General features: G+C 29.7%; 2 protein-coding genes and 1 non-coding gene across 4 annotated transcripts; 1 reads left to right on the top strand and 2 right to left on the bottom strand.

Moving 5' to 3' along the window:
• Positions 3,239-5,719, bottom strand: LOC109352456 (annexin-like protein RJ4). 2 transcript variants are annotated; one of them, XM_019594452.1, is made up of 7 exons: positions 5,574-5,719; positions 5,045-5,190; positions 4,670-4,888; positions 4,237-4,449; positions 3,934-4,023; positions 3,370-3,597; positions 3,239-3,331 (listed from the first exon to the last, which is right to left on the bottom strand). In XM_019594452.1, exons 1-6 carry the CDS (start codon positions 5,644-5,646, stop codon positions 3,397-3,399), a joined length of 942 nt encoding a protein of 313 aa, XP_019449997.1. In that variant the 5' UTR covers positions 5,647-5,719; the 3' UTR covers positions 3,239-3,331; positions 3,370-3,396. The 2 variants fall into 2 exon arrangements, with proteins under 2 accessions (XP_019449997.1, XP_019449996.1); XM_019594451.1 differs by having other exon boundaries at positions 3,245-3,597.
• Positions 8,726-10,754, bottom strand: LOC109352053 (annexin-like protein RJ4). Its single transcript, XM_019593841.1, has 6 exons — positions 10,627-10,754; positions 10,277-10,422; positions 9,930-10,145; positions 9,576-9,788; positions 9,339-9,428; positions 8,726-9,209 (listed from the first exon to the last, which is right to left on the bottom strand). The coding sequence occupies exons 1-6, from the start codon at positions 10,697-10,699 to the stop codon at positions 9,006-9,008; spliced, it is 942 nt and encodes a 313-aa protein (XP_019449386.1). The 5' UTR covers positions 10,700-10,754; the 3' UTR covers positions 8,726-9,005.
• Positions 15,352-15,424, top strand: TRNAR-ACG. Its single transcript has one exon. It is a non-coding gene; the product is annotated as a tRNA-Arg (tRNA).

Genomic DNA, 15,740 nt, shown 5'->3' with positions numbered 1-15,740 from the left:
AATGGTTTAAGTATACTAGCTAACAGAATAATATAATTCTGTACTGGTAATTCGTGTTTTCTTTAATATTAGATTATTAATTATTTACCATTAATACAAAAAAAAAACACATTGATTAGAATAACATAGTTCCAATGAATAACAAACCAGTGAGCTAAAGCAAGTTTACAGAATTGGAATAACATAATTTGGTACACAAACACATGTTTTTTATTAAGAATAGGAAATAAAAGTTCAAATAATTTGATTGTGGAATGAAAATTGCTTCTCCAAGTAACATAACTCAATCCAGTAAAATTTTGACATGTAATAAAAATTAACATGTTGTTAGGACTTAAGCAAATGAGGAGTCCAACCTAAAAAATTAATCTTTTTTGGCGGATTCACTCACCTATCAGTATATTCGTAATGTACCTTAATCCACAGCCTAACGGTAGTAGTCACTTCTGTGACACAACTCTCAATGAAAAACATCAATTATTAAGACTTAAACACATTATGAGAGTCCAACACAAAAGACTAGTGTATCAGGTGAGAGAACCTCGTAGCTTAAGTACTAGATTAAATTTGCTATTATACTCAATGTGAGACTCCTAACACATGTATGTTTCCCACTACTCAATATTTTTAGTAGTTGTCACAATTTCATTAAATTAGAACATAATTAATGACAACTGGTCTACATTTGTTATTGTGATTGATTTTAATCATAATACAATGACGCTTTGGATTATGAACACAGATCAATTGTCCCAAAATCTATCTTCATTTCTTGGCCAATTAAGAACTGCCACTTAAAACTGAGTACCAAAACCTCCACGAAATACAACCACTTTACTCTTATAGGGATCATCAACAATAATTAGAAAATAGTGTGTCCACCATACAGATATCCAACATGAGGGAAAATGGTTTAGTATTATGTTCTACTTGTTTTCACACCTTTAAAAGATAGAGACCTGAATATTTTTGTCAATAGATCCAAACTACTCACTTTGTCATTGTGAATGTACGTGGACTCAATTACACTCCATTTGGTAGGATAGAAAAGGGGAAAAAGAGAAGAGGGATTGAAGAGAAAGTGACACCTCTGCTTTTTGTTTCTCCTCAAATTTGGAGAGAAAGTAGAAGATTTATTGTTCAAAAATATGTCCCAAATTTTGTCTTGTACCGATGACAATGAAACAAAAATAGAGAAAATAAATAATTTATAATTTTTTAATTGACATAACATATTTTTATTATCGTGAGGTAAGATTTTTTAACATTGTTTGAGATAAAAGATCTTTATTCAAGATATTTCATATAGATCTTTCTTTTCTTTTTTTCTAAAATCAAACAACAACAAAATCTACTCTTATTTCCATCTAATTTTTTCTTTTTAGTCTTTTTCTCACCTATTTCTCTCTTCTTACTTTCTCTTGTACCACCAAATAAAGCCTTAGAGATAGCGTGAGCAATATAACCCACTTGCCATACTTTTCATGGTTCAACCTAAGCTATGTTTTCTGGCACATAACATCCATATACATCATCCTCTAGAATCTGATAGACACATGGTTCCTTTTTACACAATTGGAATCTGATAAAGTGAAATTAACAGAAGACATGAATAATAAATATATAATAGAGAATAATATATTGAGGAGCACTTCAAATTATGTAAAGGCATTTGTTTATTATAGCATGAAATTTTGAATACATGTGACCTATGAAGCACGGATACTGATACGTGTGTCGGGTATGATACGTATTTAATACGTCGACACGCATTTTTTCCAAAATATAGGATACGATACGTTCAGGGATACGTGTATAAAATAATAAAAACACATAAATATGATAAAATTATAAGTGTAAATCAAAATATCCAAAGTAAAAAATATAATGGAAATTTAAAATCATTACCCTCCATAACAAATCTATCTTATCTTATTTTAATGAAAACGAATCTATCCTAAAATCATTGCCCTCCATAACAAATATATCTTATCCTATTTTAATAAAAATGAATTTATTTTATCCTGTTTTATTGGAAACGAATCCATATATTATATACTGAAAACGAATCCATATATCCTATATTTTATTGAAAACGAATCAGATATGTGTCTTAATATTTATTTATTTTATTTTATTTTTTTAATTTTTGGATACTCTATAGATACGTATCCTTTGCGAATCTGAGCGTATCCGTGTCGGATACGTATCGGACACCAACACGTGAGAGTGTTTGACGAATCCGTGCTTCATAGCATAGACTAATTTTAGTAATTTATTCCTTGTAGCTTTTCACTTGTTTTGATACTAACGCTTATGCAGTTCGAAGCTTTATTATGTGTCTTCTTCATACAGGAGATGCGAAAAGGTACAAAATACCTTGATCCAAATGTTAACTTATTAGGAGACTGCGTTTGATCTTCCTTTAAAATCGGGTTTATCAATCACAACTCTAAAATATGCATAAAACATTGGGTTTGGGTAGTTGAAACAAATTTATTTTAATTTATTTGTACATTAATGCACTGTAATTAACATTAAGATATATGTAGAATATATATGATAATTATGAAATACATGTAAGAGATGTGTGTGAGATATTAGGTAAACTTGTTTTGTAGCCTCAAAAGTTACTTTAGAAGATAGTTTGCAATTTTTTGAGGACCAATAATTTTTTTGTATAACTAAGATTATTTCTTTGCTCAATGAATATCACTTCCAATAAATGTCGTTGTCAATAATGGAATATTTGGTGTATCTAGAGATCTAGTAGAGCATTATATCACTAGATTAATGCCTACAGGTTTGAGAACAAATTTTATGTTAGCAGGTTTGCAACCTTGTGTTCTCAAAAATTGCTGCTTTGGAGGAGTACATGGTGTTTTATTAGTGCAAAAGTTGCAGTAGAAAATGAGTTGAGACGTCATTCATGCTAAAGTCATATTGTAATATTGTACATGGTGAATTTGGTCTTTTCTCAACACAATTACAAGGTTATTTACTTTGTGACTTGAAGGGCATTGGTTAAAATCTTGGAAATAATATATTCCGGTACAAGGACAAAATTGTGTATATCTACTATTCCATACCCATTAGATAGGAGGCTTGTGCATCAGCAGTCATATTTTCATAAGTAGATGCAATAATATTGGGCTAAAGCATGTCAAATGTATGCTAACCTGCTGGTTATTTACCCATGGCTTTTGCCAACGCTACAAAAGAAACCAAGACAATCATTACACTAATCAAAACAGAACTTCAAGGAGTTATTCATTATAGATAGGACTCAGAAAAACAGACTCAAAAAGGGAAACCAACTGAGACAACATAGCATCAGAGACACCAATATGACTAAAACAAAAACCTTACCAAGACATGTCTTTAGAACAACTAATTTTAGTGTTTCCCCAACAGAGTAAGGAGCATTCTCTTGTAGTCTCCTGAGGTTTCCCTAGCCACTGCATCCTCAAGTTGAACACTGTTTCTCTTGTAATATAGCTCTTGGATGTCCTTCAAGTCCTTCTCAGCCCTGGTGACAAACACACGAGTGAGACCATCCTCATCTGTTCCAACCCTTTTTATGACATTGCGCAGAACCTACATGAGGAGAAAATTCAGAGTAAAACTTCTTGTACTCAAGTTCATGTTTTAATCAAACAAATGTTCTAAGTAATGGTAAATCATATGCTATAATATTAGGATTTAACTAGAATGCATGTAAATATGTAACTTTTCTAATAACTACTTTACAAGCCATAAACAAAGTAAGAGTTAATTGTTTTTATAAGAAACAACAACAATTAAGTCTTAATCCTACTAGAGTAGATTGTCGACAATTGTTTTTACAAGAAAGTGCATCAAAATTAAACTCATGTTAATATCCATAAATTAAAGAAATGGCATATCCTTTGCAGAAAGAAAGTAAATGTTCACCTTTTCATAGTACTTCTTATGGTCATTGATGCAACGAATGGCTACATGCACTGCCTTAAGGAAGTCATCAGATCCCTCATCCAACAATTTCTGCGAGAAGAGAAAGGAAGAAAGAAGATTAACTTTTTTTCTCTTTTGCTTACTAAGAATAAGAGAAGGTAAGCTTAGCTGAACCCTCTCCGAACCCGAAAACCTCGTGCACTAGGCGCCCTATTTTTTCCAAAAATAAGATGATCATTTTAAAGGCTCGGCAACTGTGAGAAAAACCAAGCAAGGGGTTTTTCCTTTATTTATTTTTTGTACCTTAGTGATGGAAATGCCATGTTCATCTCTGTAGCGGTTGAAAGTTGCCACAAGCTGTGTCTTGCTCCTTGTACTAAGCACCCTGATAACTTCTTCATGGTTATTTTTCTTGTCTTTGATAGCCTCATGTAAAATATCAGCTTCATTCTTTGCCAACCTTGCATTGATTTCATCTCCACCATACCTAAATGTGCTCACCAACCCCACCAACAGCTGCATAAAATGAATCTCAAAACATGAAATAGTCACTTCAGCATGCAATAATTCAATACTAAACTCTTCAATTGGTCATTCAAAATTAGTGTAACACCACATTAGTCCTACAATATTGACTCAAATATATAAAATACAAAACTGGATATAGAATAACTAGTGTTCTGTTACTCTATTCTGATATGTCTATCAAACGCTAGTGCTATAGAGAATGACTTGCCTGGCGAAGATGGCCGGAAGTATGAGCAGCCACATCTTCTTCCAAGGAATGCTTGTAGCGGTTTTGATAGGCGCGCTTAACGGCCAAAAGCTCCTCAGGTTCAAGGACACAACTAATTTCCACAATAACATGGTAGTCTTTGTTAGCATTCCTGATAACTACATTGGCCAGCAAAGCATAGCGTTCTGCTGGTTCCAATATCCACCGGTACATGCCTCTCTGTTAAGTGAAATTCATCATAGTCAAACTCAAATTCATTCTTAATATACATAACATTAGAATATACATATATGATATATCATAAGAAACTTAATATATATCAAATTGTTATGTTAAAATCATGTTAGTTTTGTTAATCATTTTAATATGAAATACCTCAAAGTCACCGGAGAGCTCAGACTCAAGGCGTTTGATGAGATCCTCGCCGTGAAGGTCTTGGTAAGCTTTTCTGATTTGTTGCCTTTGATAAGCATTTCTATGACACAGAATTGCTATCACAGCCTTCTCATCAGTTCCCCATCCTACAAAAATTCAAAACCAATTTGTTAAATAATATTTCATTATATACATAGTTTTTTTGTACATATAAAAATATCCATAAGAAACTAATCTCTTTTAGATAGATGGTTGACCCTACCAACAACAAGTGTAAATCCTAAGAATTGAACCTTATACTTTTTGGTTATTCTAAGTTTCAGTAGGATCTTATCAGATATTGATAAACAAAATTTATTATTCATGCAAGGGAAAATTACATAAACATTAACAGGAATAGTATTTGTAAATCAAGCATTGAGAATATTGTAATGGAATTTGAGGATGATAATATAGAGGGTATTATGTAAATCAATGAGTAAGCATGTATAATCTAAAGTAATTAAAATTGAAGGTTGGATAATGTGACCTTTGACAGCATCCCTGAGAGCTTCAGCATCTTCCTGAGGAGAATGGTTGGAAGGAGCAATAAGAGTGGCCATGGTTGGTTATCTTCACAGTTCACACTATGGTGCTAGGCTTCTACCTAGTAATGAGATAATTTGGATGTTCTTCCATCAAAACTCCATCATATATACAAACCTTAACTACATCACAACTAATAAAAAGCTAATGTGCATGAGAAAAAAACACATGCGCCGTGTAAAAGTTTTATACATCATCCGCTATTCATTTTTAATTAACGACTCTTAAAAAAGTAATATATATAAGTGAATAGTAAATAATGTATTAATTATGTATAAATTATTATACTAATAGTATATTACTATATATTATAAGAAGAGATTTGTTTCTACCTTCTTTTTATTAAAAGAAATAAATGCATTATAAGAATATGAAGATAAACGTATTTCCTTCTATTGCATGTCCTAAAAAGGAAAAGTGCCAGCTAACACATGGCTTTATGCTATATATTTGCTATTTTTCAATATGATATAAGTTTTTATTTAAATGAAAATTTTAATAGATATTAAAGTTAGCTTTTTCCTTTTTTTGTAATAGATATTTGAAATGTTTTGAGATAAAATTTGACTAGAAGTCTCTCCTTATACATAAATTTAAGCCCACATGTATTATTTATAATGTATATAGAAACACGTATTCATAATTTAAATATTATTGAAAGGTGATATTATATATGAGAAAATAGTGTGTATAGATAATGTTCTCATATAGACCTGAGGAATTTGTATTTTAATATAATGTTCTATATAGAAAAAGTGTCAGCCAATAGACCTGGGGATTTTGAAATATTGGATTTGTTAAACGCTGATTGCTCTTTAAAGTTATGATTTTTTCCTTCGTACAAGAAATCTTTAATTCAAAGTTTGTTGATAATCATAATACCAATCTTTCTAACTATTATTTTTATTTGACTCTTAGACACTTGAAAGTGTTGGATTGGTGTTTCTCTTGTGGCACAGTTCTATACTTATAAAATGTTGGGTTAGTAGTGTAAAATCTTATTGGATTTCCAGAAAACCAAAACCTCTAAGATTTGATTGATGTAAGTAACATTTATTATAAGGGACAGCCAATATGTTGAAAAATATTAAGATTAGAAATATTTTCATTTATAAAAAATACATTTATATTTTCATTTGAAATATTGGATTTGTTAAACGCTGATTGCTCTTTAAAATATTGACACCTTCCTTACTTACCATTTTATGGTAGTTTTTGTGCTGGCAAGATTCTCCATTACAATATGTAGGTGACTACAAAAGTACAAAATCATAGTGTCTTACTTGTATTTTGGTGGTAAGAAAAGTGAATGTGCTAACCCCAATTGTAAGACTCAAAATGACTCTAAAATGTACTTGTTACTAGTGACTAGAGTGGTTACCCCACAAAGTTTTAGTACCTCAACATGTAATTCATGACATGCACATTGGACATAATCACTGACATTGTGGCAGAATTTTGGAGGTTTGAACTGAGATTACTATGGATGCTAAAGCTTCAAATCTTATCCGAATACTTCATGCTTAAACAAAAATTAACTACATCCACGTGTGCATGGTCATCTTTTATTAATCTTGTAGGCATCTATTACTCGACAATGAAATGAGATTTATTATCATAAACTATGTCTTAAATCATATCATGATGCAATGATAAGAATACAAAGCAGGAAAAAAATTAAATATTTAAAATTTTCAATTTACATGTTATATTTTTATTGGCACAATATATAATTTGGGACGACAAATATTTATCTCACATGAAAGTTTAACAAGTATTTATGTAACCAGTAGAGTTGGTGATCTTTGGTGACCTGTAACAATTAGACAAGGATCAAAATCTTGTCGTAGGGTATCAAACCAATAAAATTTCATAGAATAGTGTATAAATATTAATTTATATTATTATAATTTTTATTTTTAATTAAATAAGATTTTCTGATTGGATGGGGACACCAAAGGCAACAGATAATCCCCATCCAGTAACAACCGGGCAACAATCAGTTACCCACTATTTGAGTTATTGACATGTGTAAAATGTCTTGTACTAATAATAATTAATCAAAAATAGAAAGAAAAATTAATGAATATTTAAATTTTTAATTAAAATATCATATTCCATGTGATATATAAGTTGGGACAATAAATTTCTATTCTAAAACAATAAAATGATACAAGTTTAACACGTATTTATGGAACCGATGGAGTTGGTGATCTTTGGTGACCTATAACAAGAAGGCAACAACCACTATTACTATGAAAACTGATTCATATAGACTTGTACCAACCTTTTCAAGTCATTTTACACAGATAAAATATATAAATTAGTGGTAAATAATATGTATTATATAAATAACTGTGTCACAAGTTATTAATTTTTTTGAGTAAACAATAATTTTGGTTCTTGATATTATATTTATTCGTCACTTTAATTTCCAAGAATAGAAAACATATATTAGACTCTGAAAATATATATGTCAATCACTTTAATCTAAAAGAGGGTCTCAATTGATTAACAGATGACAAAATACATTTTCAAAACTAAATATGTAATTTTTAATTTTTTATCTATTGAGTATTAAGTGACAACTGACTACATGACCAAGATAACTATTTATTCTAATTTTTTATATTATTAATTATAAAAAGTAAGATTTATTTTTTATTTTCTGAAGCTAATATACACCCTCCAAAATGCAAGAGGTTAAAGCATAATCTGAACCAAAGAGCATCTGAAACTACATATCCCAAGATTCCTATTGCAGAATTAAGATACCTCAAGTCCTTAACTAATGACGGTTGACATAAGGAATTTTGTCACTAAGGTAATGTAAAAAATAAATTAGCATCCCTAAGAGTTTAACTCAGTTAGATGGATAAGGATATTTTATCTCATATTGTATCTCAAACTATATTTAACGAGAAATTACATGTTAATTGAAAAAATTAAAAATTCATTATTTTTCCATTTTTTTCAATATTATTAGTTCGAAATATAATTTAAACAAAATATCTTTATTCCATTTAGATTAGTAGGTAGATAATATAATATTTACGAGAGCCTCAAACAATAAATAAATAAAGTTCAGATGCCATAAAATCAATAGCTGGTAGAAACCCATTTATCTTTTATATTATAACCATATCCCATCGATAATTGTTCAAACTTCAAATATATGACTCAAGTTCAACATTAGTCACAAACCATAGCCACCAAACAGCTATGAATGTAACCATATAACATAGTAAAACAAGTTCTCATAATACAAAGCAGAAAAACAGACTCAACAACAAAAACCATAACAGACAATAACACAATACACCAACATAACATACTATCATAAACTCATAATCCCAAATGCCTTCAAACAAGTACTTCAATCATCCTTTCCCAAGAGAGTGAGAAGGAAATTCTTGTAGTCCCCTGAAGTTTCCTTAGCCAGAGCATGCTCAAGAAGAACACTGTTTCTCTTGTAGTAAACCTCTGAGATGACCCTTAAATCAATCTCAGCCCTGCTCACAATCACACGGGTCAGAGCATCTTCATCAGTTCCAACCCTTTTGATTGCATCGCGCAGCACCTATAAAATCAGAAAATGTTTCAAGGTAAAGCATTGTAGCAAGTTTATGAAGTTTGGTTGATTTTGTTACCAAGAAAACACATTGTGTAAACCAAATTTTAATGACAAATATAAGAAATGAGTTATCACCTTTTCATAGTACTTAGTATGGTTAGTGGTGCAACGAATTGCAGTGTACAATGCCTTCTGAAAATCATCAGATGCTTCATCCAATAGCTTCTGCAAAGAACAAATGGATCAAAAAATAATCAAAAGATATGTAAAAGATTACTTTTTTATGTATTTGAATGGCATGTTTAGAGAAATATATGATGGTGAATTGGACTAAGGATAGAAATAAAAAAAGGGTGTCTTCTATTTTTGTACCTTAGTGATGGAAGTGCCATGGATCTCTCTGTAGTAGTTGAAAGTTGCAATGAGTTGAGTCTTGCTCCTTGTGCTCAATATCCTAACAGCTTCTTCCTGACTTCCTTTCTTCTCTTTGATAGCTTCATGGAGAATTTCAGCCTCAGATTCTGCCAATTTTGCATTGATCTCATCACCAGTGTACTTGTATGAGGTCACTAGCCCCACCAAAAGCTGTCCAAAACCAACCATAAATCATAAATACCATAAGTTACGAGTCCTAACATTTCATATACATCTTATAATTCAGAAACTTAGCTGCGAAAATTCGATTATTTCAATTATTGATTATATGACTAATAAAAAAGGACTTGCCTGGCGGAGGTGGCCAGAGGTATGAGATGCAATATCTTCTTCCAAGGAGCGCTTGTAGCGGTCGAGGTAAGCGCGCCTCACCGCTAAAAGCTCTTCAGGGGAGAGGACAGAGGAAATCTCCACAATGACATAGTAGTTCTTGCCACTTTTGAGGGCAACATTGGCCAACACAGCATCGCGATCCGCTGGCTCGAGGATCCAGCGGTAAACAGCTCTCTGTTAAGATACAATTACCACAAACAATATAATTTGATTAGTACATAAGAGTTTCAAAACAACATAGAATTCAACATTTTCAAAATCACTTTTTTTCACTGATTAATGAAATGATATATAGCTAGATACACCTCAAAGTCTCCTGTGAGCTCAGACTCCAATTTTTTGACAAGATCCTCCTGAAAAATCTCTTCATAAGCTGTTCTGATTTCTTGCCTCTGATAAACATTTCTGTGACCCAGTATCACTATGACAGCATTCTCATCAGTTCCCCATCCTACAAATTTTCATTTCAAAGACCAATTTTTACAATCTATTAGTATGATCAGATTCATCAACTATTCTTAACAAATTGTACTAAGGAAAAAAACAATAGTACATTGACTGAAATGACAAATCAAGATTGCAAATTTGTCACATTTTAATAACACATACGACCAATGAATAAACATGATGCAAACTTGTATTGTAATGATCCCACCTTTGAAAGCCTTTTGAAGAACTTCAGCATCTTCTTGAGGAGAGTGGTTGCAGGGAGCAATAAGGGTAGCCATAGTAGGATGTGTATACTCTATAGTGCTTAAGTATGATGATGTGATGAATAAATTTTCATTCACAACTCTTATATTTATAGTACTGTATAGCCAATGGCCTATGCTTGAGCTGTAATTATTCTATTGGTAAGTATTACAGGCCTGAATAATCTATACCCCTAGTTTTGCCTCATAAATCCACCATATGGTTTGTAACTTATGTTTGTTTGCGAGTTGGTTTTTAAAATAAAAAAAATTTGTTTAAGAATTATTTTACAAGTGTATTCTAAAGTCTTCCATTTAACTTCCGATAACCAACTCGCAAATGAAACCCATATAATCTTTTAATAGCGGCAAATGTAATTTTTAGATTAGTGAAACTTTGAGTTAATTTTTTCATTAGTTTTTACAGAGTGGTATGTCTTGTTTCTCATTGATTATAAAAGTAAAACAAAAATTAAATATATATTAATTTTATATTTTCTGACAAATGAGAATAAAAAATGTACATGAAGTGATTGGAATGTGGTCAAGTTTTTAGACCATCAACATTTTCATGTGTGATTTTTGAAATGATGAGTAAAATGTGTAAAAGAAACTGAAAAGAAAACTTGATTCTAGGATTGGGTTAAAGTAAAGACAAGGAAATAATGTGAAGTATGATGAGGGGTTAGTTTTTGTTGCATGGGTAGCGTGAATATGAGGGGTGGGGTTTTCGTTCCTTTGTGCTTGCATGCTGCCCAAATGGCGCAGGGAATGATATGTGGGTTAACCTTTAAGTTACTCTACAGATAACCTCAAATATTATGTTTGCTTTATAGCCACAAAGTTTTCCTTTTTATTGTTTTATAATATAATTGGATGTTGTAAAAAATGAATAGTAAAACATAATATAATTTTAGTTAATGTGAGATAAAATTGTTTATCATAGTCATAGAAATATATTGTTATAAAAAATAGTATTTTGACAACCAAAATGTAATAATTATTTGTTATTTGTTTTTTATAGATTTTTTATTATGTGTTTAAAGATGAAATGAGAAATATTGATTTTTTATGAGATTATGGAATTTGATATGTTGAAAGATACAAACTCAATTTAGTTTCCTTTTTCCCTTTATGGTGGAAAGTTTTTTTTGGTTTGGTATATACTTAAAGGTGAATGGTTCATGAATACATGAATAGTATATGATATATTATTAATGCAAACACATCTATATATATATATATAAATATAAATATAAGTATATGGTGAGATTATTGATACTCCAATTTGTCTTTACACACTTTCATTCATTAATTATGATTTTACAAAAATAAAAAAATCAAATTATTAAAAAGAATAAATAGGTTAATTGAAATATTAATAACCTGGTTCCTGATTAAATCATGGTAAGAGAATTTGGATGTTAGAATTCCATCCTTCACATGTGTTTTTCGCCCTCTTATAAAGTTTTTTTTATAAGTTTACCGTGAGGATTTCCAAAATTCTAAAATGGTCCATGAAAAATATGGACATACTTCTGAAATCCTGAGGCTAAACTTGGAATATTAAATTACTTTACGCTACTCACGTGAAAACAATGTTATACTTAATATATATTATTGGATCTTGATTGAATGGTTAAGATTAAAAAATACATACACATGACTATTATATAACCAATAATTAATTTTTATTCTTAACCATTTATGATTAGTTGTAACACCCAAATTTATTTGAGAATTATTTTTATTACCCTCACGTTTGTCTGTTAGAAGTTAGAAGTAACCAATTTGAAATATTAATACTTTTGTCCATTACTAAATTGATACCAATTCACTATTTTTGGACTAATCATACCCAAAATAAAATTAGAGAGGTGTTAAAGTGACCTACCTCTATAATCTAAAAAACTAAATGGGATAAGATTTATCAATTATAATTATTTTATGAGTGTAATATTTATATATTGACAATGTAAATAATGTTATACACAGACGGTACATCATCCATTATTTATTTATATTCTTTAATTTAATAGTCAATAATGAATGAAAATGAATAATATGGTAACAATATAAAAAATTCTTACATTGCATACATCTTTTTATTTATTTATTTAAATCATGATCATGTTTGAGACCACTAGTATCATAATGATGACAAAGCTCCCTTCACCAAACACAACTACACTGCAAAATAGTACTTATGATTAATTAGTGAGTAGATAATTTGAAATGTACATAGCTCTACCTTAATTAATCCAGTTAAATTTGTTTATTGACTATTATTCATACTATGTAGTTAGTTTTCTATATTATAGTTATAAAAATTAAAGAAAAATAAATGATACTAAGAATGAAAGTTGAAAGAAAGGAGTTTCCATTTATGCATATGATATGTATGAGCATTCTCTTCATTTTTTAGAAGTTGTATAACATCTCAGTTGAAAGTATATTTATTTTACACTCAACCATATGAGATGAGATCCATTTACTTCAGGAGTAGGGATGACAAATAAACTCGATTTATGGATATCCGTGAAAATAACCGCAATAATAGTTTATAGGTGGGAGTGAGTTTTATGATATTCACTCTGTGTGTACTCGCAAATTTATATATTTAGTTTTTAATTAAATTTTTATATACATTTATTATTATTTTAAGATTATATATCATATATTTTTTTATTATTTCATAATAAATTACACATATTTTGCTATCATAAATTTATCATATAAATATCATATTATTCATGTAATAATTTTTTTACATGTTGATTATTACAAAGTATATAAATATATAATTAAAATTGAAAACTCGTTGGTACCCACAAATATTATGTGTTTGGGAATGGGAGTCCACTTGTGCCTGTTGTCATCGCTATCTAGGAGTAAGTGAAAAATGTACTTCATATCTTAGTAACTCATTCTATGGGAATATAATCATTAGAGTTAATGAATAGATCTGAACCATTAGATTTTTATAGAATGAATGACTAAGATATAAAGTAACTTTTTTATAGAATGAATGATTAAGATGTGAAATAACTTTTTTAACCTCGTGGAGTATCCATTCCATATTATATCACTAATGATTATCTATTTAAGTATTTTTGGTCAAGGATAAAATCTTGTATAACTTAGTCAATCGTCTTGTCTAATTAAACAAATAAAAATTTACCATGCTAAATAAACTGAATTTGGATTTTACTCCTAAAGGATAATGTTCATATTGAATTAGATTAGGTACAATTATTTGATAAATTAGCTTATTGATATGTGTAAAATGAGAAGTCTATGCTAATAAGCTCATAATCTTTTACAATTAGCTTATGAAATAGAAAGGAGTATTATTGTAAAAACTGGTTCGAGTCGGTTAGTTCAACTGGTAAACCGGTGAATCGGTCTCAATACTGGTATAGTATATTAATTATACAAATCATGCAATTATACTGGTCAAAACCGCTCATACCGATCGGTTTTCAATTGAACCGTATCGGTCATACTAACCAACTTTTATTTAAAATTAATTTTTTAATGAAAATAAAAAATATATTGTTTTTTTATTGATCTTTGAACATTAATGTTAATATATTATATATATTAATATATTATATATATGTATATCTAATTTCATCAATATGTGATTTAATTAGTAAACCACTGATTAAACTGATATACCAATATCTTAACCAGTTTGATAACCGGTGGTACGATATTAATAACACCGGAAAGGAGGATACCGTTGAATAACACTACCTTTTAACTTATCTAGTAGTTTTTAACTTCTTGATCGAGTTACTAAGTTTGAAGTATTAGTTAGTAAAGAATAACTTATGGTTTTTGAAAGCTAACGTTCAAACATTAATCATAAGATGTTGGATAATTTATATGGTTTGAGAAAATATTCAGTTCTCCATGTTTTTCGATTTTACCAATTTAACATTTGAAAGTTGAAAACATAAAATGATCTTTAAAATTTCAAATGTGGCAAATTAATTATTTTTAGCATGTTTTACAACATTTAGTAAAGACTAATTTAACCATATAATGAACTAACTTGACTCATTTGAAAAATTTTGAGACAATTTCGAGTTTTTCAATTTTTGAGGGATCAAACTGGTAAGATTGAAAAACATGACAGACTAAAATGTATATTTACTCTTATATGTTTTAAGGCTTTACAAAATAAAATAATGTTTTCCTAAAAAATAATTAGATATTTATTAAATAATTAAATAAGCAAGCAATGAGTAAATAAGCTAAAAAACAAGGAAATAAACATATAAATAATAAATATAATATATATTTGATTTTTAGTCATTTAACTAATTTCAAATAATTCCTAATTTTATTAAACAGCTATATTTCAATCAATACTATATTATAAATTAAGCCAACTTCACACCATAGCTATAACCTACCTTTCCTAAATAGTTATATGAACACGAGGCACACGCATAATGTGAGGAAATGTATGTATTTTGCTTTCATGACTCGTAATTAGCTTCGACAAAAGAAACAACACAGAAAATTACATGATTTCAACATAATAAAGTCAAGTACGACTAGATTTTTTTCTCCCTGTAAATCGCACATATAAGCCTACTACGAATTTTGGATTTATCAAAATATTACTATACTATTACCATATATATTACTTATGCAACATTTTGAAACAACAAGAAGACTCCATGGCCCAATGGATAAGGCGCTGGTCTACGGAACCAGAGATTCTGGGTTCGATCCCCAGTGGAGTCGTGTGACAAAAGTTTTAAGATTTGTTTCTGTTTTATTCCTTTTCAACCCTGACTTTATTGGAAATTTTGGTATAATGACACCGGTTTGTCTTGCACCCTGGTTTAACCATCTGAATACTTGAGTTGAAGACCAGTAATATGAGCCAAAATCTTCAAAGAAAAATACATTTCAAAATGAGATAATTCTTGGTTTCAATATGGTGATATAAACAATTCCTATCACTCATATCAATATTCATTCTGATTTTGAGTTATTTTTCACACCAAACTTGAGTAATGAATGCAAATATTTTTCACATTAATACTTAGCATTCATC

This window comes from Lupinus angustifolius, chromosome LG07 (assembly GCF_001865875.1).
Source record: "Lupinus angustifolius cultivar Tanjil chromosome LG07, LupAngTanjil_v1.0, whole genome shotgun sequence".
NCBI classification, from domain to species: domain Eukaryota; kingdom Viridiplantae; phylum Streptophyta; class Magnoliopsida; order Fabales; family Fabaceae; genus Lupinus; species Lupinus angustifolius.
This window is presented reverse-complemented; position numbering and strand designations above follow the sequence as displayed.